General features: G+C 44.7%; 1 protein-coding gene across 2 annotated transcripts in view; it reads right to left on the bottom strand.

Annotated features, from left to right (window-relative positions):
• The window catches only part of whrnb (whirlin b), a 47,418-nt gene that overhangs the window by 9,925 nt on the left and 12,493 nt on the right, over positions 1 to 25,000 (bottom strand). Inside the window, exons 2-8 of one of the 2 annotated variants that reach the window (XM_035530288.1) lie at positions 18,034 to 18,258; positions 16,645 to 16,770; positions 11,876 to 12,084; positions 10,774 to 10,807; positions 1,826 to 2,080; positions 1,074 to 1,286; positions 106 to 180 (exon numbers count right to left, since the gene is read on the bottom strand). In XM_035530288.1, coding sequence (XP_035386181.1) covers positions 106 to 180; positions 1,074 to 1,286; positions 1,826 to 2,080; positions 10,774 to 10,807; positions 11,876 to 12,084; positions 16,645 to 16,770; positions 18,034 to 18,258 — 1,137 coding nt within the window. The remainder of the gene's footprint in view (positions 1 to 105; positions 181 to 1,073; positions 1,287 to 1,825; positions 2,081 to 10,773; positions 10,808 to 11,875; positions 12,085 to 16,644; positions 16,771 to 18,033; positions 18,259 to 25,000) is intronic. The other variant, XM_035530289.1, reaches the window with a different exon arrangement.

Below are 25,000 nucleotides of genomic sequence, written 5' to 3'. Positions count from 1 at the left end.
TCTCCCTCTCTCTCTCTCCCTCTGTCTGTGTCCCTCTCTCCCTCTCTCTCCATGTCCCTCTCTCTCTCCCTCTCTCTCTCTCTCTCCACATGCTGCAGTACTCACCAGTGTTATATCTGGCAGCGGGAGCCGCTCCCCCGCAGGTCCTGCCTCCACGCTTCCATCCATCCTGCTCTCGTTCTACAAACGCACAAACCGTAGACCCCACCATCACTCCCCGCTCACACAGGTCCAGCCCTGGACGACCCTTGCCTAACAGGAACAACCCCACACAGCCCCGAAGGCTCTCCGCTAGAGTCCCAGACGCCTTTCCGCTTCCGAAACCATCAGGCAAAGCAGGACTAAGAAGCTATCAATGAAGCTCCAATTATGCTGTATATCAGGTGAGATTTTACAACCCGCGATTATGACTGGCGTCAGCTCAGGCAGTTACTGAGCTGGAGGATGTGACACAATGATCAACGTATAAACAAAACAGGCTGAGCATTAATCAGGACCCACTGTGAAATAGAACCTCCACAAGCGCAGCATAGCAATAAAGCTAATACAAGGGGTGAATAGGCCAAACAATAGCAGAGAACAAGCCCATGCCTTTGTTAAAGTGGCTCATATTAGCTGGGTCCTTTAGTGATGCATATCTAACTGAAGGAACAACTGAGGTTTCCTTGGTGTTTGTTGACCTGGGGGTATCGCACAGCTGCAGAATCAAACCCTGGAGCTTTAAACATATAGGACACTATCAGATGATCCAATCAGGTAAAAGGGCAAAATAGCTAGTGGATTATTTTATACATAGTAACAGAAATACACACTCAAATACACACACACACACACACACACACACACACACACACACACACACACACACACGCTAACCCAAAACTCCCAAAAATTAGGACATGGCTGAAAAACAGAAATGACTGATTGGCCATATGCTGACTGATTGAGTACACATGCAGAGATGTAGATACACACAAATGTGCATACACGCACACGCGCACACACACACACACACACACACACACACACACACACACACACACACACACACACACACACACACACACTCTTACCTTAGCATAGGCCATAGCTGTAGCAGTCATCTGGCAGAGAACTGGGTCATGGATCTCAGGGTGAGAGGCACAGATGGCATCGGGGTGCTGAGGCGGGCCCAGATCTTCATGCCGGGCCCTCCACGCCTCCATCTCGTGGAGCATTACCTGCCCATCAAAGCGTTCCAGATCCTGGGTGGCAATGAGAGCACGCACCTCAGCCAGGAGGGTGAGCTGGAGAATCCACATGAAAGACACACATCACACCCATGGGATTCAAACAGATACACATTTATCTCAGCTTAAAAAGGACTGAATATCATTTCTGATGGATAAAGTACAAACAATTCTAACCCTTTTGGTTTTCTACACAATGATATTCTTGTACAAGCTTTCGTTGTCAGTGGGGATTCATCATAGATATATCAATTACAGAACAGTAATTAAAAGTTTAGTTCTGTGGTACAAGGGAACCAGAGTGCCAGTCTAGAATTAAACGTACATCCCCATTCAGGGCTCACAGCGTCTAGTACAGACTTTTGGGGACCAGAAGTCTCTAAATAATTGCATTAGGCACTTGCAAGTAATACCAGTTGATACTAACAGAATTGCAGTCACTAAAATGTAGTAGAACGGCATGTCCTGCCCTTCTCTCTGCTAGCCGGTCTCAGAGCTGGTCCTGCCACAGTGTCTGGTTTATGTTTTATGAAACCTTACTGGTAATACTGGGTTGGAGCCCAAGCCCCAGTGCCCTCTACAGATGGGGATCTGACCTTGGCATGTGTGTTGAAGAGCTCGAACAAGGCCATGGCCAGGGGCTCCACGCCGATGTGACCACGCTGGTACTCCTGCAGGTAGTAGCTCATGGTCTGCCTTTCTGTCTCTGTCAGCAGCAGGTAGGCCTGCTCCTCCAGAGAGCTCCGCACCCGTGCCTGGCCCTGGGCCATCACTGGGGTCATCACTGGGGTTATTGTCTGGGTCATCGCAACAGTTATAGCTGGGGCCACCATGCCCTTGCAACACACCGGCTACAGACGAGAAAAGAGAGGAATTCAAATATATTTTGTCTCGCTTATCTAGCTTAGCCAAGAATTTAGACAGGTCCAATCCAAGTCTAATCCTGAAATAATGCTCAAAGAAAGCATATTATTACCATTAGAGGTTGGTTTGAACCACTCATTCCTTGTTTAGTAGTATGTGGTGAACATAAGAATGGTGTTTAGGCCAAAGATTGTGTAGACTATACTAACAGCCAGTGTGTAGTTACAGTATAGGGATATAATAATGTGCCAGTGTGTGTCTACAGTATGGGGCTACAGTAATGGGCCAGTATGTGGCTACAGCATAGAACTACAATAATGGGCTTGTGTGTGGCTATAGTATAGGGCTACAGTATAGGACTACAGTAATGGGCCAGTGTGTGGCTACAGTATAGGATTACAGTAATGGGCCAGTATGTGGCTACAGTATAGGATTACAGTAATGGGCTAGTGTGTGGCTATAGTATAGAGCTACAGTATAGGACTACAGTAACGCGTCAGTGTGTGGCTACAGCATAGGGCTACAGTAATGCATGGCAAACAGTTTGGTGTAGCAGGAACTCGGCCAGAGCTCCCAATCATCCGCGGCTAATATTAAGAACCACAGGCTCGAGGGTATGGAAGGGCTGAATAAATAACACAGGCTCTGTGAGTCACTTTAACTCATTCACCTATCTACCCAGCCTCGCTCTTTTGCTCCAAAAATCTCTTGCATTCTCCTTTTTGACATTCTCCTTAAGAAGAACATTAAAATCAGCTGCAGGCTGTCGGTGGGGGGGTGGAGTGAAAGAGCTCTTTCTCGCTCTCCCGCTCTACATCTCTCTTCTAGTGTCACTGCTATTATAAAATGCAATAGAGAGCAATTTAACCTATTTTTAGTAAGAAAGAAGAGAAAAGTACTCATAGCTGAAAACCGTGTCACACAGCAAGCTACATTAAAGCACCCATGATTCTCCAAGCAACAAGGTGCATTTCACTGCACTGCAGTTTCCTTCATAAAGTCACTCAAAGTTATTTCAAAATATTACACAATAGCCCCAGTTTCCACATAGCAGTACAATCAGGGATGTATTTACATCTCCTTTAAGGCAACATAAATGAATGAACAATTACAGGCTTTTGGAAATAAAAGCAGTGTTGTCAGTCAGACATATGGTTTCAGGAATGAGTGGTGAAGATTCCTCCTCCTTGTTCCAGAAACTAAAGGGCTTTTCCCTGTTTAAACAGCACTGGATCCAGACGTTACATTGGAACTGGTCCTCTGGGATCCAGGCTAAAGTTTAGCTTACAGCCGGCCATGTGTCTTGTTGTCCAGCAACAGATGTGCTGTGTCTGCAGACCTACCTGAGCGTTTTCTCCTGAGTGCTGTACAAAGTATAAATTCAATGTTGCTATAACATATGTCAGAGACATTTTTCATTGCAGCCATTCACACATCTAAAAGAAAGATATAAAGCAGCTTTTATACAAACCTGGGGGGTGGACGTTTTATATGCTGCTCAAGGTTACAGCAGCAAGAGAGAATGAGAAGAGATAGACTGAGTTGGAGGGATTTACTAGTCAGGGAGGATATTTCATTATCTGTATAATATAATAATATAATCTAATATCATATAAATTAGATAACTTCCAAGAATTTGTACACAGCATCTGACTTTCACAGTCACCATGTCCAAGTGCCACCTCAACTTTGTAGTGACTACATGGGCTGCCTCTGTTCACACTAGGGGTCTACAAAGAGCAGTAGAGATGTTTTGCCATATTCAGGAGCAAGCCAGAAATATTAAATTGAGTTCAAAAATGTTATGTGGTATTACATTTTGTAATATTAACTTTAGCAGATTAACTTGTTCTTCTAACAAGGACATGTACATAAAACTCAATAAGCATTATTCCAAAGAAGATCATTCTGACTAAATTAATATTAGTTGTTGGTAACACTATATAACCATATAACATAACTATATAACCATATAACAAAACTAACAATGCACATTGTTTTGTAAAAGGTTCGACTTGACGTTAATTAGAGTTAGCTGAAGTATGTTATACCTCAGGGCAGTAGACCACACACTGTGCCAACCTTAATCAATAATGACCCTTAATCATAGTGACTCGGGCTACAGCAGTAATCTCTTAAAGACACACACACACACACACACACACACACACAGATATACACCCGCACCCGCAAAGCTATACAGGCTCATCCTACAAACATGTGCACATCACCTCCTCTCTGTATTGTGCCCAGTTCAGATAAGCAGTGCTGATTGTCTAAGATCTATAATCCCAGACACTACAGCAACAGTATTAGTGGCTGATCATATCCGTTTGTTTGACCTTGGTTAAAATAAACCCTGCATTACACGTGAGCCCATCTGTTCAGTTATATTAACCACAGCAAGCTCATGCCAAAGTCTCCACTGTCATAACAAGACTAAACAGTTTCCAAAACACAGTCTTTCACATATGGACTACAAAAATAAGGGAAATTTCTGCAACTGGAGACTTTATGGCACAGCGGCATAAATAACCAAGTATGGGTTTGTTTACTAATGCTTAAAATGGCTTTCATTCAAGGAGAAATTCATTCATGACCACTAGAGAGTACAGGCACAGAGTCTGTGCCTGCACTTTTCTGAACCTCAGAGTCCAAAATCAGCATGAGCAGAATGCCTGCTGCTGTTTTGAGTTCAACCTGATCCATCATCAAAAATGCACCTGGTCAGCGAAAACCCCTGCTCTTACTTTGATCCCTGGCCTTGCTGGGTGGTGGCGTTTGATGACAGACTGCTCACTTTCAATCCACCCTAAAAAAAAAGCCTGTCAGGGCCCAGACTCAGGCTAGGCAGGCAGGATGGCCACTCATCCCAGTGGCCAGAGCACTGGGGGGTGGGGTGGGGTCTGTGGGCACTGCGTCAGTAGGCGGAATTTATGGAGCTCTGCACGGGCCCAACTCCTCAAGGTTACTTCACTTCTGCTTCACACAAACCATGGTCTGGCAGCCAGAGAGGGAGAGAGAATCTTTCTGGCCAAATGCCTTTACACCACAGAGCAGAATTAACCTCCTTCTAGCTCCTTCTCCCTCACCCCCACCCACCTTCGCTTTAGTTGAGTCTTTAGCCTTCGGGATATGCTGCCTCATCATTCCACCTCTGCAGTGGCTACTCTCCTACAGCTGAGGGCATAATATTAACATGACACTACATTACACAGGGGCCATGATGCTTGCTCATTTCGTTTAACAGATTACCTCTACGTGAACCATATGTAGATCACGGAGTCTATTTTACCCCTCATATGACAACTCTGCTTTAATCTCATAAACCCAAACCTTTCAAGGCTGTAATTGTTAGGACCAACGTTAAGTCACAATACCATGTCGGCAGTCCAGAAGTGCCAAGTTGTCCAGCTGATGGGCACCAGGGGCAGGTCGTTTTGGAACTGTCAGTTCAGTTTAAAAAGCTTTTAATCTGGATTTTCTTCGACAGCACACTGCAAACTGTGCAGGACACATGACCAATTTGATTTGCCTGCAATAAAAAAAAATTAAAGTAGGCCGTGTGGGCGTGCGTGTGTGTGTGTGTGTGTGTGTGTGGTGTGTGTGTGTGAGTGCGGGAGTGTGTGTGTGTGTAAGTGAGACAGAGAGAGAGAGAAAATAAAGATAGAGGTAAGGAGTTACATCACTGCCTCCAGCTGATATCTCCGTCATCACCGCCTCCAGCTGATATCTCCGTCATCACTGTCTCCGGCTGATATCTCCTTTATTACTCTCTCTGGCTGATATCTCCGTCATCACCGTCTCCAGCTGATATCTCCTTCATTACTCTCTCCGGCTGATATCTCCGTCATCGCTGTCTCCAGCTGATATCTCCTTCATTACTCTCTCCGGCTGATATCGCCGTCATCGCTCTCTCCGGCTGTCCAAAGGGTTGCATCCATTCCGCAGCGCTAAAGCTGCTTCATGTTCTTGTGCTTATTTCTCTACTTCACATTAATCACTCTGCCTCAAGAATACATTTTTACCAATTACAGGATTAACATAATCTTTACCTTCAGTAGCAGTGACTGAACCCCCCTCTGCATTATAAAGTGCTGTTCCTCAGTAGTGGCTTTCATTTCTTGTCATGTTTAGAGCCAGAGTTTGGGATAAAGCCAATGCTAGTTCTTATTCCAGCCATGGACATGACAGTTCGTTTAACAGCAAAACTTGCTGTGCCCTTCATAACAACTGACTGAAACATACACAAACATTTATATTTAAATGCTTATTCCAACAAGTATATGCTTCTTTTGTCAACTTTGATGTCAGGGTGCTATAACGACTATATTAAGTAAAACAGATATTTGCTCACATTAGGATGTGTTATAACACTTAGTGGGGTGCCATTGCACGTTATGATAACTGACTTTGTAGCTCAGCATTGTTTGGTGTGTCACAGTGATGGTGTGACATAGCTGTTGGTAAAATTTAATAAAAGTGAGGACTTCAAAAACATACTCTGGAATATCTCCTGTACTGTCCTAACAATTACATGAAATACTGCTGTGTAACAGATATTTTTGTTTTTGACATTGACAGTTTTTACCCTCACTGTTAAAAAGTTAGAAATGCTCGAGGAATGAAGAAAGATATGCTGGCACAACATAAGATATGGAAATCATTACTCCTGTTCAACTTGAATGTTATAGTCGGTGATAATTGTGATCAATCAACCTTCAAGTTTACCATGAACAAAAATGTGATGTTCGCTGAAAAAAGCAACAATTCTTTAACTAACTAACTAAGCCGACCATTATTCCTGTTAGCTAGATAGCATCAATTACTAAGCTGTTAGTCCTTCAGCTTTCTGTGTAACCTAAAGTAGAAGGTAATTTTTGTACTGTGTGCTTAATATAGTAATGTTTTCTTGTGCTTTCTCTTCTTATTCCAGGTGTTTAGTTTTCAAGACATTATCCACACAGCAGTGACAGTCGAAAAAGTAGCAAACAATATTTATGAAAGTGATTATTTATTCTTTTTACATTATTTCTATAAATTGTAGCTTTAAGTCGGTTGACATGAAGGGCTTATGCAAGTTTGCTTTCGAAACTGTGCCCTTCAGTAAAATGTTACCGAAATCACTTCAGAGCCCATATCCTACATTTTTCTTCTATTTTATCACTTTCCTTAATGTCCACTTACAACATTTGTGTGGCTCTTTGTTCATAATTAACTTTATATGCCCATTTTGCAACTTCTATTTAACCCCTTAGAATTAAACAGGCTGTTTCTGTGACTGTGCCTTTAAGACAGCTATAAGATCAATGACTTCTGTTCTGATTGACTGCCCTGTAATGTGCCTCATTCAAAAGTACTCAGAGATGAAACAGACCTGAGAACTGCAATGTAGGTGGGCAGGGCCAAACTGCTGTAGTCTGAATAGGTGGAGCTATGTAAATAAGTTTGTTCCCATGACATCAGAGAAACAGTGATTTCAAAACAGGCTGTTTTTGCAGCTTAGTTACCATATATGGACTCTGTGAGATGAGGAAGTGAACTGCGTGTTTTGAAACTTCTTTATTTTAATTCTGTGTATCAACAAAGTGAGGGATGTTCAGCTTTACATGATGGGCCCCTTTAAGATACTTCATACATTAGCCTTCTATAACACCACGTAACATGGCAGACAGACTAGCGCTGTATGACTGTAATGAGCTGTGTCAGAAATACACCATCCTTTCCAAGCTTTTTAGCATCCATTTCGCTGAATTTCAGGAGACTGCCCAGTGTAGTCTTCACAGAATTCTATGTTAGGAAATCAGCCCACATCACCCCTAGTCTACATCAGCTACACTGATCCCTGTATGCATTCCCTGAACGCATTCGGTTTAAAATCCTCCTCCTTACACTCAAAGCTCTGCCACCTCCCTACCTGGCTGAACTCCTACACTCCTCCTGCCCTGCCCTGCCCGTACACGTCGGTGCTCTGATGCAGATCTCCTCTCCATCCCCAAGTTTAGACTGGTCTCTGTAGGAGGCAGCTCCTTTAGTGTCATGGTCTAAAATGATAGAACACTTTACCTCAATCCCTTTGTCTCTGCTTTTCACTTTCCTCTTTCAAATCACAACTTAAAACACACCTCTTTTCTCAACATTTTCTCATAACTTCTCTTCCTATTCGTATTGGTTAATTAATGTGTTGGATGTGTTAATTAATGTCTTTTTTTTTCTCTCCATCTTTATTGTTATTGTAACGTGACTTTGAGTCTGTGAAAGGCGCTATATAAATTAAAGGTACTGTTATGGCTTCCAGCACTATAAAACGAAACTGCAGTAGTGTACAGTGCATTGTGTTCAAACAGTTCTAACCACTGGAAATAAATGTATCTCATTCTGTAATTTCATACACTAGTGAGTGCAACTCTGAACATGAGATGTAAACAGGGGCAAGAGAAAGGAGAGAAGCTAATATACAACAGAAAGAAAGAAAGAGTTAAGCAATACAACAGTGCTAACTCTGGGAATCAGCACCAGGCCTAAATTGTTCAGTAGGTCCAAGGCCCTCCTCCTGACTGGTCACCTGGGAGACAGGCCCCCTACAAGCTAACAGCCAATTGCTAAGGTACAGGCCTGACAATGAAGCTAAATACGGTTTTCACACAGTTTCAGGGAGCACAGATGTTCAGCCAAACACAGGCTTTTAACACAAGCCTAACATGGGGCAACATGGGTTATGTGAACATTTTGAGACATACTCACAGATACATTCGTGGCCAAAAACTTTAAGACTAGCACAAATTTTGGCTTTCACAAAGTTTGCTGCTTCGGTTTTTATGGTGGCAATTTGCATTAACTCTAGATTGTGAAGAGTGATGAGATGAATTGCAATTAATTGCAAAGTCATTCTTTGCCATGAAAATGAACTTAATCATAAAAATTATGATTCTAGCCACTGCATTTCAGCCCTGCCACAAAATGGACTGCTAAAAACATTCCAGTGATCTTCTAGTTAGCTCGGGAGAAAGTGTCATGCTGATTAGAAGAGCAGCCTGGTTGCTTTAAAAGGGTGGTGGTGCATGAAGTTTTCTTCTCTTAACCACGGTTAGCTCCAAGGAAACATGTGCAGTCATCATCGTATTGCATCAAAAGGACATTGCTTCTTGTAAGATAACACCTAAATCAACCATTTATCGAATCATCAAGAACTTCAAGGAGAGAGGTTCAGTTGCAGTGAAGAAGGCTGCAGGGCACCCAAGAATGTCAAGCAAGCACCAGGACCGTCTTCTAAAGAGGATGCAGCTACGGGATCAGGTCACCACCAGTGCAGAGCTCGCTCAAGAATGGTAGAAGGTAGGTATGAATGCGTCTGCACGCACAGTGAGGCGAAGGCTTTTGGAGGACGGTTTGGTGTCAAGAAGGGAAGCAAAGGAGCCACTTCTCTCCGAGAAAAACGTCAAGGACAGACTGACATTCCGCAGGAAGTACGGGGATTGGACTGCAGAGGACTGGGGTAAAGTTATTTTCTCTGATGAAGCCCCCTTCAGACTGTTTGGGACATCCGGACAAATGATTGTCCAGAGAAGAAAAGGTGAGCACTACCGTGAGTCCTGTCATGCCAAAAGTGTGGGATGCCAAAAATCCAAGGGATGAGAAACAACCCCATTCATGTATGGGTTTGCTCAAAATGTTGCCTAAGAACACTGCCATGAATAAGGAATCTAAGGAGTAAGGAATCAAAACATCCTCCAAGAGCAACTTCTCCCAACCATCCAGGACCAATTTGGTGGTGAACAATGCTTTTTCCAGCATTACAGAGCACCATGTCACAATACAAAAGTGTTAACCAAGTGGCTTGGTGAACAAAACACTGAAATTTTGAGTCCATGGCCATAATCCAACTCAGATCTCAATACCATTGAGAACCTGTGGTCACTCCTCAAAAAGAGGGTGGACAAACACAGAAACTGATCAACCCCAAGCACTGATTAGGCAAGAATGTGCTGCCATCAGTCAAGAATTTGCCCAGAAACTGATAACCAGCATGCCAAGGTGAAATGCAGAAGTCTTAAAAAAGAAGGGTCAACACTGTAAATATTAAGTCTTGGCGTAAACTGCCAGCGGTGATGGATGCCCCAGCGGTGATGGATGTATTTGTCAATGAAAAGTTAAACTTATGAAATGTTTATAATTGTACTTCACTATACCATATAAGCATCTGACAAAAGGATCTAAAAAAATGGAGGCAGTAACCTTTGTGAAAACCAAAATTTGTCATTCTCAACTTTTGGACACGACTGTACATGCATTACGAAAACACACACACACAATGAGTGTAAACAGCATATTTGCTTTAGATAGCAGTGTTCAGTCAGTTTGCCCATAAAAGGTTTATACAGCTGATTATTGGATCTAGAGGATCTAGATTGAAAAGGATCTAGATTGAAAAGGAAAATGAGCTCAGTAAACTGGGGCTGTTGGTACATTTCCTCATTTGAGCACTTTCTTCCGGAACCTTGACCCTCATATCCACTCACTGTTAAATCAATAGTTCATCTAGTAAAGAACCAGGAAGCTATGGTTTTATGAATAAGGGACACTGCACACAGCCAATTTGACATATTGGAGAATGTGGCATTACTCTTAGGCTTTCTGAAGTAATGTCAGCAGAGTCGTTTGTACTGAGTTTGCATCTTACCTTTCCGGAGCTTCCGACTCCATCAGCTGACAGACTGTAAGAAGCAAGAAAGGAAGAAGAGCCATGAGTACTGGAGAATAGGACTGTAATGAATATGGTGAACCTACCCTCATCTGTTAATGTCTCTCAGAATAAAGCAGTACAGCAATCACACGTCAAGCATTAAGACCATCTGTCCCTGCTTCAGGGAGGAGCGTACGACGAGTGTACTGAAGTGCGGAACTAAAAGCCACCTTGCTAGATGTCCAGGGGAGCAATTTAGAAATGAGCACATTCCAGGGTTCACAATCAGCCTGGATCCATTAGGGTAGAATGGCAGTGAGTGAGAGACAGGGATAGAGAGCGAGAGAGAGAGAGAGAGAGAGAGATATCCCTTCTGAGAGAGTTCAGAGTGCTGTCAACCCACATTCTGTAGCCTTGGCACAAACTCTCTCTCTCTCTCTCACTCACACACACACACATCCACCCACCCACCATCCCTGCAGTGAGTCATCTGACAATACACTGTCTAAAGTCAGCTTCCAAAGCGGTGAGCAGCTATTCTGAGCACTTCTTTCAGTGCCACACAGAGCAGGGCTGGAACCGCTGGACAAAATTGGGGACAACACATCGTCAAAAGTCTGCACAATTTAGGGGATATATTTTAAATATATTTAGGCAATATTGTTCATTGATGTCCATATAAATCGTTACATTAGGCTCCAGTGGGTAAAGCATAATTAAACGTAGTGAGGGTTAATTTGTTTTTTGAAATTCTCACTCCAAGCCCGTGACTGATAGCAAAGGAAACTGTACAGTTATCAGAAGGCAGCAGTCGCAGTTTAATTCAAAACAAAATCGAGTGCAGCAGAGTGAAGCGAGCACACGGCATCGCAGCCTTCCTCCTGCACTGGGTCACGTGTGTCGACGTGAGGTCATGAGGATGTTAAAGGAATACAGAACAGTGAGAGCGCTAAAAGACACAGGTGGAGAGAGCGAGGAAGGAGCAAGCTCAAAGGAACACAGTGACAGGGGAGGAGCAGAATGGGGTTGGAGGAGGATCGATCTCCTGGGGGAGGAGCTGGGGGAGGAGCTGGGGGAGGAGCTGGGGGAGTGGGCACACCTCTGGGCGGAGGCACCAGCAGAGCTCTCGGCAATGCAGGGACTGGGGATCCACTTGGTCTCATCCACCATGGTGCGGGCGTGAGGGAGACGGCCCACATCCCGTACGGCCATGTGCATGTGGCACGAAGACTTCAGGATCTGCACGGCCTCGTCATGCGGGATGCTGCGGAAGCTCTGCCCATTCACCTCCAGAATCTGATCCCCAACCTCCAGAGATACAGCGAGAGACACAGAGAGAGAGAGGAGAGAGAGAGAGACAGAGAGAGAGAGAGATAGAGAGAGATAGAGAGATACAGCAAGAGACACACAGAGAGAGAGAGACAGAGAGAGCGAGAGAGAGAGAGAGAGAGAGAGAGAGATACAGCAAGACACACAGAGAGAGAGAGAGAGAGAGAGAGAGAGAGAGAAGAGGGGTAAAGTGGGGATTGTTTTCTCATAATCAATAAACTATAGTTCATAGTCCCAGTAAAATTTAAGGTGAGCATTATGTGGAGATGTTATTGATTTGCATAAACAGAGTGAGAGACTTTTATCCTAATTACAATTCAAGAAATTACAGTTCTTTATTCACATGGGCATTAAATAAATACCCTGTCCAGTATCAGGGAACGTGATGTGTGTAAGTAATCTAACATGGTATGTGATGAACTCCATCTCTGACATATACAACCATATTCAGAACACAGCTAGTGTGCCCTCTTCTCAAAGGAGAGCGCAAGACAGAGAGAGGCCAAGAGCATCTGTGAGAGGGATGAGAGAGAGAGAGAGAGAGAGAGAGAGAGAGAGAGAGAGAGAGAGAGAGAGAGAGAGAGAGAGAGAGAGAGAGCTGATACTGCATTTTCACTGGATTATCCAGTCACCGTCCACAGACAAAAGAGCCCAACCATAATGACACGCAAGCGGCTAAAACAGCAGAACTCAAGCGATGTGCTGAAAATCAATGTAACGACCAGCGTTCATGCAGACCTCTCTGTAGCGATCGATGGCATGAACGCTGCCGTATTATTGCACTGACAAAACCCTGGATGGCTTGACCGCTCCACAAGCACTTCAGATGGGACTTGGTTTTCAGTTCTGCCATCGACAGTTTGGCCTAAAAAAAAAACAAAACTGAAACAAAGTTCTGACATAAGAGCATGTCTGAGCTGGAGCCAGTTCAGAAAACACTGCCTGACAACACGCTTTTGTTCTGACCTGCAATCGTTTTTCCCCACAACGACGGCTCTTTGGCACATTTGAACGGGCCGATTTCTCCCCAGTTCAGAGAGAAAGGCAGGGGTACCTGCCCCAAACCAAGGCCCATTCCTTTTCTTTTCTTTTCTTTTTAAATTGAACCTGACAAACGACTGACAAATTAGCTGAGCTTTTCAGTTTTTCTGACAGGGCAGGATGCTGTGGAGAAGAGCAAACAGCAGGAGGAACAAAGAGGCAGAGAGGTGTTGTGATTTTTTTTTCTACAGGTGGGGCGTCCAAACTCTCTCACTTCTGTCTCCGTTCTCCTCCCTACAGGGTGAGGAAGGGAGAGAGTTAGATATTGATGTTTTGTTTGGTTTTTTTTTTACACCATCCCTGTGATAATGTACTTGATGCAGCAGAATTGGCAGAGAGAGACAGAGAGAGACAGCGAAAGAAAGAGAAACACAAAAAGAGATTGCAATTGCCTGATTTAATGCTCCCAGAACGTCACTGATCAATCATCATCTTGTAAAGGAAGAGTTTCTTTCATCTTTTACCTCTCCACCCTTTCATCATATCTATAAGCCAGCCATCTCTCACGTGGCTCCCCTTAAACACAGTTTTCCTTCATAGCATAATCTCCTTGTTACTTCCACTATGCACTTTCATCTATCAATCACTCGCTCTCTCTCTCCCTCTCTCTCTCATATCAAGACCCCTTGAGGACCCTCTCTCCACCGTAAGGGCACCAGCCTGATCCAAGGAAGGTCGTGGCTGCCTTGAGTAAGGCAGGACAGTGTGGTGGTATAAGGAAGTGTGGGTGAAAACCACCACAAGGATGCCTGTGGCCCAGCAGAGCAGCCAGCCAGCCAGCCAGTCAGCTCTCTGCCTGAGGCAGAGTGGTCGTAAATGTATACACACACACACAAACTCACACACTGACACACACACACACACACACACGATCTCACCTCAGCCTCGGCCCCACAGATCTGCCCGGACGACAGTGACACCCGTTGGCAGCGAGTGACAGCTAAATGTGCCTGGCCAGTGTCAGTTACTGCTCTTTGTGAACCTGGATGGCCAGTGGCAGAGCTTGGCATTAACAAGGCTCGGCATTAACGAGGACCAGCAATAACGAGACCCACTGTGGACCCCCACAGATGGAACCGCCACTGGGACATCCATCACCGCTGTGTTCGTCAGCCAGGGGCTTGCACATAGGTCTTCATTAAAGAGCTGAAGCTGTGCGTGTGCACGCGCACGTGCGTGTAAGTAATGTGGAGGCGCCTTTTGCAAAAGTATTACAGTTGATGCTTAGCGCTTTTTGCTTTGGAAAAGGCAGGAGTTCTCAAGCATGCCACTCTGCGGAGGGTAGATCGGGGGCACGGGTGGGGCGTGTTACTGAAGCGTGAGGTTCGCTCTCCCTCAGGGAGACGTCTCAGCAGTTATGCAGCCCCCTGAGCAGCTGAGCCCAGGAGCCCACCACGGAGCCAGGCGAGTCTTTCTCCTCTCACTGCCGCTTCGCTGTACAGCAGCACGTCAACGGTACCGACACTTTACTAAACGCCGACCCTCTTTTGGCTGAAAGAGAGAAAGATTTATAGTTCTTCAGAGCGAGCCTTGCAGGAAAGCCCTAATTAATAGTGAATCATTCAGGTTCGCAAAGTAAAAGTCCTCCCCCCAAGTTTGGATTTGTTACATGGTTTAACACAACAGGTAGAATTAATTAGTGAAATTAACTGGTGATGTAGAATCATGCCAGGACTTGCAGTTTTTGAACTTGATATTGAACACTTCTTATTTATGACCCAATTAACACATGTGCTGCATTAGAATGTATACACTGCATTATACATAGTACAGTGTGCATGACTATGTGCATTTTTGTGTGTGTGTGTGTGTGTGTGTGTGTGTGTGTGTGTGTGTGTGTGCTAACCCGCATGGTGTGTGTGTGTATTTCTGCAGCAACAGTGAAACAGCTGTGGCTCAGCATAAGGAGTAAAGGAGTAAACAGAGGGGTACATAATTAAGCACAGAGTGACCGTTGCAGGCCAGGATTAGTGCAGTACTGTCTGGAATTCAGTCAGTAAGTGGCAGGTGAACATTTACTCCCAACCTTGCTGCTTGAACCGCTACTTTAAGACATAGCCCAGTGTTCCTGAGTTTGTACAAACACCAGGTTTTTGAGCATCAACCCGAGCTTTGTGCGCTGCATCCTAATCGTCACCAACGAGACAAACAAGCGAACCCAAACAACCGGGAGCTGATTTCAACAGTCACGTGTGACTATAAATCCTTTAATTCGTATGTTTTCATTTGCCACACACAGGCACAGTGAATACGGATACCTCTTTCCAGACTCATCAGATGAATTCTTTTTTACATATTTAGTTGTTTTCTTCCACTATAGGAGGTATCTCCTGGCCCTGAAACACCATTTACCAGAGTCTGGGGAAGAGAAAGAGACAGAATCTGGGCTTTGTTTTTGTCTCTACACTGTTTTACCGCTAATAAGCTGTTCGTTCCATTCTGCAGATCTGCCCAACCTGGGTAACAGGGAGCACTCCCAGAATCTCACCTAGCATTATGTGAACGTTCTCACGAAGTTAGAAGAAAACGTTCAAGTAACGTTCTGAAAACATTTTGTGGAATGTTTTGAGAACTCAAAAAATATTTGATGAACATTATTAAGCCTGATCACAAGAACAGTTCATCTTTAATATTATAAATACATTTTGTAGAATGTTCTGATAAAAATAAAAAATAATTTTTAAAAAAAACGCAAGAAAATTAGTCACTCAATATTTTTGGAATGTTTGTAGGATTCCTTAAAATATTTTCTATAATGATTTCATAACCAGGAAAAAAAAAAAAATGAGGAAACTGAATACTGGCCACAATTTAAAAATAACGCTCCCATGACCTAAAAAGAGCATTTGGAGAGCGTTCCAGGAACAAAGGAATTCCTTTGAGTGCTCTCTCTCCCTGTGTCCTGCACTAGCTCTGAGAAGCCTGCCTTGGTGGCCAGTGCCTCGCCCTGGCTCTCTCTCCAAATATCGCTTTGGTTTTCTCATTTCCCCCTGTGGCCGAGGCTCCAGCATGCATTACAACAACACAGGGAGTTTAACAGAGCTCACTGAATGAGAGGCTATGCGCCCAGGTCCTGCCAGCACCATCTGCCAAGAGTCCGTCTCTTTCGGCCCAAAACCAACGAGACGTGGGGGGCCGGGGGGAGTGGGGATGCTAAACAGATACAATAACAAGAGACAGTCGATGTCAGCATTACTTATTTCAGAGCCAGAATGGAGATCATGAACACAAAAACAATTAGGGATCAGATGGGAAGAGCTGCAGTAGGGGAAGGTGCAGAGCCAGAATGGAATCAGCTGCTGACACAGCCGTGTCGCAAAACAAAGCAACAAAAGGTCCGGGACTGGGTCAGTCTTGGCGCATCAGGCCCAAGGTCACCTCCCTACTCAGTAACACACACGCGACAGCTTTAAATGAGTGAATTAATGACAGTTTGAGGGCATTAAGCATAGATCTTGAGCGTAGACTAGGGCACTGGGCTTGAGTCTGGGGCTTTACCTTCAAACCTCCATATTCAGCAGCCGAGTCCCGGTCCACTCCGGTGATGTATATGCCCAGGGAATACTCTGCTCCCCCACGGATCATCAGACCCAGTGAACGGCCATCATCCAAGGAGAGGTTGACCTGGTGAAACACACACACACACAGAAAGGTCACCATTGAACAGGATTCGAAAAACCCAAAGGGTAAACATTTGGAGACTGATGAGTGGCACCTGGATGATGAACGGTTACATTTCTGGTTGGGTCAGGCGAGAAATAAATCTGGGTGCTGGACTGACAGGGTTGCAATCTAATGAAACCCTGACTGAACTGCACCCCTGTCTGCCACCTCCCTGCGGACACGAGCCGATCATACACGTTGTGAAAACTCCTCTCTGCTTAGCTTATTCAAACGGCTCCTTCAAGCAGCTTGTTTGAACTGAGTACGTTGCTGCCAATTTTAATTAAGACTGTCTTGAATCATCTCAAGACTTAGGGGAAAAAGTCCTTCTTGTACAGAATGTCTGGGTGAGACCTTTTATTTTTTGTAACTGCATTCTCCTGCTGGCTGTTCAAGCAGATATACGCTAGCATCTGTGTTGGGTTGGCCTAGTGGGAGAAGGGCAAAAATCTTACTGCTTACATTCGGTTCAAATGTTATTTGTATTGCGCTTTTTACAAAAGGATTTGTCACAGAGAATCTGGGTCAGGTGTTGTCTTAGAGAATCTGGTTCTAGGCCCCTAATGAGCAAGCCAAAAGCAACAGTTGCAAGGAAACACTCCCTCAGTGCTAGAGACAGAAACACTGAGAGGAATCAAGACTCAGAAGGGGAATCCATCCTATTTTGGACACAGAATGAATAAAGTTGCTTTTCAATGAAAATCTTAAGAGTAGTGGCCTATGAAATGAGTAATATTAAGAGGTATTTGTCAGGGGAATTCAGAGTGAGATCCAGTGAGCAGTTCTGGTGTGAGTCTGCGTAGGAACCATCTGAACACAGCTGAACAGGAGAGCTGACGAAGGTGGTTATAGGCTGTTCACTAGTCTCCATGACACCCGGCCACAGACTTTATTCTCACAGGAGGGTAATGGCACATGCAGGCACATGCTCTGTAAGGATATCACTAGTTAACCATTAAAATGAATCTATATTGAGTATTTATATAAGCATCTATTTAGAGAATCTATATAACAATTGTGTTACGATCAGAAAATAGCTAATCAGATTAGTATTGTACAGCTGTCATTTTAGCCATTAGACGCTACGTGTTTAATTGTATCTGCTGTAAGTTCAGTTGCCTAGTATGAAGTTCTTTCTGAATGAATTCGCATATGTGATCATTCCATTAGCTTGTAATGATGCGTTTTACCATTAGTGGGAGCAGCAGTCCACGGCCCACTCACCCTCCTCTCTGCACACTGCTGAGACTTGTGCCCGTGGCCGAGTCCGCATCGCTGGGTGTCCGAGTGTCGGCCGCCTGCTCCGATGTGCTCCGGCACATCCATGGGCGGGGACACGCTGCGGCCCTGAGGATCCACCCACGTGTACACGTGATTGGTCACGTAGCCCCCGGGGATCCGGCCCATCGAGCAGACAGACATGGAGAGCTTCTTGCAGCCCTTTAGCACCTGCAGCAGAGGAAGCGAGGAAGGGGTGAGTGGAGGACAGTCTCGCAGAAGGAGGGAGGAAGGGAACATTTTAAAAGAGGCAATTATTGAAGCCTCATCATTCCGTTCCATGTTCCTGAGTTAACGTCTCACTGTTTATGCAGATGTCATCAATCATGGCACTTAGTCTGCACATTCAGTTAACCCATCAATACTCACAAAGGCAAAATTCAGCCAGATTTAAAAAATGACTGGCCTTCATCACAGTTTAATTTTCAATTAATGTTAATACGGCATTCAGCTCAGACTTTAGTGCATCAGAGCACAGCCCAGTAACTTCCTCCATTCGACTTGGAATTACAAGGACGGGTGAAGTCACAGTCAAAGGCCGATGTGCACGTTAGATTCCCAACCTGCCCCTGCGCAGGACTCCTGGGGTAATGCTCTGACAATCCCACCCTCCAGTTCTCTGAGCAACTTTATGTCAAATCACTCATAGGCAGCTACTTCTCATTTACTGCGATAGCTTCGTAGAGTCTGGGAGGGTGGAGGATAAGGTGGAATGACAGACATCTCCCCTGAGGAAGCCTATCATTGTCTGACACTCATGTCTTTTAAAGATCGGATCACTCAAGTCTACAGTGCCTGCGAGCCACTGAGGGAGAGCGAGGGAGAGAGAACTGAACAAAAGTGGCCTATGAGTCAGAGCTATATCAATAGCACAAGCACAAAAGACTCGCTAGAACATTCCAGAGTCTCTTGTTAAGACTCCACTCTGTATGACTCACACTGACTCAGTTAAGAACAGTGCCAGCAGCGTTCACTGGGATCGCTTATACAGGGTGAGACACGCACGAACAAAACCCCAGGGCCGTTTGATCCTGAGCCAGACATTAATTCACGGGAGTCTGAGCAGAGCAGACTGTCAACACCACTGTGTGCTGACACAGCAGAAGAACTCCAAAAACACAATGTTACGCACTTTCAAAAAATGCTTTGTACTGATGCAACATAACTTTCATCTGCCATCACCTTATTTCCTTTAAAAAAAATTCCATTCACAGTTTGCCATGATTGTGTGCACTGTGCCATAATGTGCACTGCTGTCAATGTGCTCTTCAACTTCAGTCTGAAATATGATTTGAACTTATTCTTACAAATCACCACAGGCTTTAGGATAGATGTGTGAAGGACTATACAGGACAGGTCATAAAATGTAAATGAGGCATCAGAAAAATGCACGCACACACACATACACACACACATACACATGCATACACACACACAACCTGAATAGTGATATCCATAAATAAATACCAGATTCCTTTAGGAAATATTACATTCCTTAGGTAAATATCAGTGGGTAACGTGATCAGAATACCTGCTCTGAGAGAACAGATCAGAATGTTTACAAAGTGTCACATTAGTGAGGCAGAACTCAGCTGCGAACATGGAGATGCTTGATGTTTAAAGTGTCCTTGCTGTGGTAATGTAGAACACCATCATTCACGGCTTGATTTAACAGCACTCACAGACCACTTAGGAACAAAAGCATACAGCATGGGCTAAAAATACAACAGGAGCCAGGATCACGTCGTGTGCCAGCATGGACCAATCAAAAGAACCACCGTCACGTAATGGTATGCCATGCCCCACTGTGTGAATAGATGTTCATATAAAGGACACAGATTCTATAACATACAGGAGAGGCTGCCCACTGACAGAGTAGTGGAGATACAGGCAATGATTCACACTGTGACAGTGAGAGAGAGAGAGAGAGAGAGAGAGAGAGAGAGAGAGAGAGAGAGAGAGAGAGAGAGAGAGAGAGAAAGTGAGAGAGTTTGAGACTTTTACAGTCCCTCTGTGGACACAAACAACGGGAACAACATGTCACTTTATCCAGTCATCATCCATCATCCATCGACTGCAACCCTACCCAATCAACTCTCATGCTGCAATATCAGCCATGGACTCAGTGACAGAACAGAAAGAGAGAGGGAGAAAGAGAGTGAGAGAGAGGGAGAGAGAGCGTGTACACATGTGCAAGAGAGAGCTAGGGTACAAATTAGAGAGTGAGAGAGCATGCAAAAGAGAAACATGTTGACAAGCCTGAATAATTCATAACCCTTTGAGCTCCTTTTCTCAGAAGCATAGTACAGACTTATTATTTCTTCGCTTGGACACTGCAGATCTGACCTCCACCCCATCTCTTCCAACAGCCCAACGCAGACATCCCGTGAGTCCGGCTGCTTTCCGGCTGCTGGGGTTTGACCAATCCCGTGCCATGCAGATGGAGCAGTGGAACTGGAGATGGATCAGGAAGGCAGGAGGGATGCTAGTCACTGTTGGCGCACGTTGTTCTGGTGGTCAGCCTGTTCACTTAGGAATGGAGAGCAAGTCCCTACCAAAGCAGAACAGACACCGTGAAAATCGAATTTCACAGATCATACACCCAAACGATGCTTGATCTCTTCTTTTCCTGAGGTTTACGCAAGCCGAAGAGAAAGAGGTTTTAAAAATAAAAGGTTGAGACTGGGTTCAATAGACACCTGTCGACAGAGCCATTTCGACACAGATCACATACTGATAGCACATATGCAAATGTTAATCCGACCAAGCAATGAAAAAGGCAAATCTGATAAAACCAATTCAGGACTTTATGCTCACAGAAAACTAAAACCTGTTCATGCAGGTATACCTACCACACTGCCATACTCTTACAGTAAGACTCAATAAGGTTTTTCTTATGCTCTTTAGAGGTTCATGTTCATCAATTAGAGTTTGGAATGTCTGATACATCTTGACAATCTGGAGGCAACACAGAGGGTGAAAACAAGTGGGAGATGATGGGTGAGACAGCCCAATGGATGTGGATGTGCCCAGAAGACCACAGTACCAGGAAATCCATTTATGAGAACAGGTTTCTTTGTCTGAAGGCTCCAACGGTCCGGGCGCTCTGCGAATAAGCCTCTCTGCTCCAAAACGGCAGAAGCCACGGAGTAAGTCCCGCTGCTGGGTACGAAATGTAAAGACCGACGACATGCAGCACAGATACAGCAGTTTAGTAATCGGGCGGGCAGGGGTGGTGGTCTTTAAATCCAGACCATACGACAGGCAGCACAGAGAACAGAAGGTGGTTTTATGTAACGCAGGCATGAGACAAGTCGAGGTGCTTTCGATCCCACATTCTGTAGCTGCTCCTGTTTGCTGACCCAGAAGATCCAGGGGGTGGGGGGGCACAGATCAGGAGCAGGCCGTACATGCTTGGTGGTGTACTCAATACCCCCTATAGACTACAGACCCAGAAACACTAACAGCCAGGACGAGGAAGAGGAAAGTAGGTCTGTTAAAAAAAAAAGAGAGAGCGAGAGACCCATCTTACGCAAAAAAAAGGCACCAGAAGAGTGAAGCAAAACTATTTCCACAATGCAGAGCAGCTCTTGCTGCCGGTGCGAGGAAGGTGGTAAATATGTTATATAACTTCCTCTTGGGGTACAGCGCAAGACTCCACCTGTCAGGACAGGACAGCGCAGGAAAGCGCAGTGCCTCCGAAAGAAAGTGTCTCGACACATCACTCACTTTATTAGAGAGACCCTGTGGGTGCAAGGAGTCTATAGCCCATCTAGTAGCATGCAGGACCCGCAACTGCTGCCCTCAGCGTTCAGCTTTGCTCAGCTTCCAACCACAGGGCTGCCATGGGCTTTCAATCTGGCAGAGCACTCTCGTTCCAGCAGGGCCGCTCGCGTGGGTGAAAGCCCCAGCAGTATCGGCTCCACAGCCGTACAATTACCATGCCAACATCAATACTGGGTGTGTCCTGTGGTCAGGAGCAAGGGGAGAAAAGTGGTGGATGAACTGGGCATGCAAGTAACTGGGGTATAATTGTCTGTAATAATCCATTTTTATAAGATGGGTATACCAAATAAACTGAGTAGTGAGTGCAGGTACCAAGCAGTTGTTTGTAACACAGTGGCTGGTGTATGTGCAGCTGTGAACCCACATCTGAGATGATTCACACACCTGCCTCCAATTAGCCCCCTTTCAAGAGCTCATTACCCTCACCTAATTTTTCCATCAGAGACAAGGACTGCTAAACCCATTTGTTCCGTAAATATACGGAAATATTTCGCATTTTTTTAGAGTTTGATTATAAAATCATAATGACTGATTTTAGGAGCCACTCATGTAGAAATCAACACACCTCCAAAGAGCTTACAAACTTTCCTCTTTCATCTGCACCATCTGCCTCTCCTCTCTCTCTTCACCTAACTGGGTTTTTCACGTTCCCGCCACGTCAAGCTTTGTCCTTTTCCCCCCGGGAAGACCGTGACCCTGGTGTCACGAATGCCCGGCAGAGCAGGATTCCCTGGAGGGCAGGGGCAAGCACTTGCAACAAACCCAAGTAAAAATGGTCCCCTGAAATAAGAAATAGAGCCTTGATCCTGGAGAACTCGACAGCGAGGGTCGTATTAGTCCCAAATTCATATTCAGACGAACTACTCCGCACACTGCCCTTCCCAGTGGCATTCATCAAGATATCAGTGTTGTGCCATATTTCATGACCTGATGAGTTCAAGATGAAACCGTCCAGTGAGGCACGTTACAGTTCAGGCTCTCTTAGTTAATCCTGTCTGCACTGCTGAAGGTTGTGTTTAGGGTCTATTCATATTTTAGGTCATTGTGTTACCCCAATTTTAATTAAATTGTTTGTTTATCATTCCATTAAATGGAACGCACACTGCCTAAAAATGTAGGCAAGATGTATTCAACATTCCAATATGGATGGAAGTATTTTAATGTTACTGAGCCTGTGCATTTCAATTACAGATGCCTTCAGTGTGCTTTGGCAACACCAAAAGAACTGAAACATCCTCAACACCAAAAGAACTGAAACATCCTAGCAAAAAAAGGATGACCTAGATGAAACAGCAAGATGACCCAGATTTTTTAAAGCTCCATTATTGTCCAAGGCTTTATTCATTAGTACAGAGTTTCGAGTTATTATGCACTTGTCGGCATTTACTGAAGAAAGCAGTCCACAGACAGTCAGAAGCTGGAGAAAGACTGAAAGAGAGAGAGAGCAAGTTTGATACCCTTTTTGTCAGACAGAGAGAAGAATGCTATTATTCTATAAACATATAAACACTGTAGTCTAGGCCCCACAGCCTCTCTGGAGTTTGTCTAAACAGAGCTCTCTTGACATGTATGTGTATGTGTGGGACCTGGGTTTGAGACCTGGGTTGATTTGCTGCCCTCTGACTCCACCACAAGGTGCAGGAGTGTGTGTGGTGGGGGTTGCCCTGTGTGGAAGGTACAGAGCAGAGTGTACTAAAGTACTAAATAAACTTCTAAAGTGGAGACGATGAGGTGTTGTCTGAGCATAAGACAGTGTGGCTTTATGTGCACACGTGCACACACACACACACACACACACACAAGTGAAAACACAGAGATGTTGCTGCTGTATTGCACTCCCTTCTCAAAGTGAGCTGAATTTAAAAACTGCAAAAGAAAAATCTGCAAGATCAACCCCGAGCTTTGCAAAACGTAGGGCTTTCGGTTTTCCACTTCAAAAGATAAAACGACTGTCACCAAATTATCCCTTCGTCCTCGGGATCTGATCAGGAAAGATGTGTGCCCTTTCTTTAACCTGGAAAAAAAGCCTTTGTTTACTTTACCTGGGGGTTAAGGCTAGGATATGCATAGTTTTAAATGGGATTCCGCTCCAGGCGGGCAGAGAGTACTAACGGGTGTGTTCTCGATTGGGCAGGTAAATTGGCTGTCACTTTTAATCCGCATAGTGCTCCTCTCCTGTTCCTTCTCTACATTTCTCTTTTCATTCTGTGCGTCACGGCCTTGAACTGAACTATGCATAACTTTCTCAACGTCTCCAACCCCACCTTCTTTTTTTTCACAGACAGGACTATCATGTAAGGTTCTAAACAAGACCTATTATCTGTCAGAATTCATCTCCCGCTCAGATATGTCCATGCGTAATGGCTATTGGACCACCATATGTATGAAATCTTTACAGAGTTTAGTTACAAATGGAGAAAAGGCCAGCAGCTAACCCTCAAAACCAGCTGATTCTGACGTCCTCTGACTCCGCTGTTCAGAAGACTGTGCTGCGTGAAATCAAAGCAAACCAGGCAGAGGCCCAGGAACTGAGCAGACCTGGGTGTTGGGCATGGGGCTGGCACAGAGCTGGCACCGACAGAGCACTGCAAGGCAAGCGGGACCAAATCCCGCTAATTGCTTTTTCGGAGCCTGAATGGAGGAAGATTAAAGGGAGGCAAATGCGTGAGTACATGAAGGAAACGCAGAGTGACCAGGATCAGTCCAACAGTTTGTCTCGCAACATCACAACGTTGTAGAATGAGACAGCGGAATGAGACAGCGGAATGAGACAGCCTTTCTATAAGGCATCATTACTGTGTGCTACATTTATAAATGTAGTGTAACAAAGATGGTCCAAGACAGTGAACCATTAATGTTGATACCAGTGCATGTGAGAAGGTCTTCCAGGAGTTACGTCTGTTCTTCATTGATCACTGATTGTCGAGCTCAGATCAAGGGTGTTTTAAACACTGAGTGCTTAGGGAGCAGTCATCATCATCATCATCAACACAAAATTATTTGCATTCACCCAATCTGAGTGTTTGTTCTCTTTCTGCTTAAATTCATGTGTTTGATGTTTTAGCTTACTCTGCCACTCCAAAGCTTCTCTATGCTAAACGTAACACTTCAGAAATATAAAAAAAGC

Source organism: Electrophorus electricus, chromosome 9 (assembly GCF_013358815.1).
Source record: "Electrophorus electricus isolate fEleEle1 chromosome 9, fEleEle1.pri, whole genome shotgun sequence".
NCBI classification, from domain to species: domain Eukaryota; kingdom Metazoa; phylum Chordata; class Actinopteri; order Gymnotiformes; family Gymnotidae; genus Electrophorus; species Electrophorus electricus.
The sequence above is the reverse complement of the archived record's forward strand: the minus strand, read 5'-3'. Positions and strand labels throughout refer to the sequence as shown.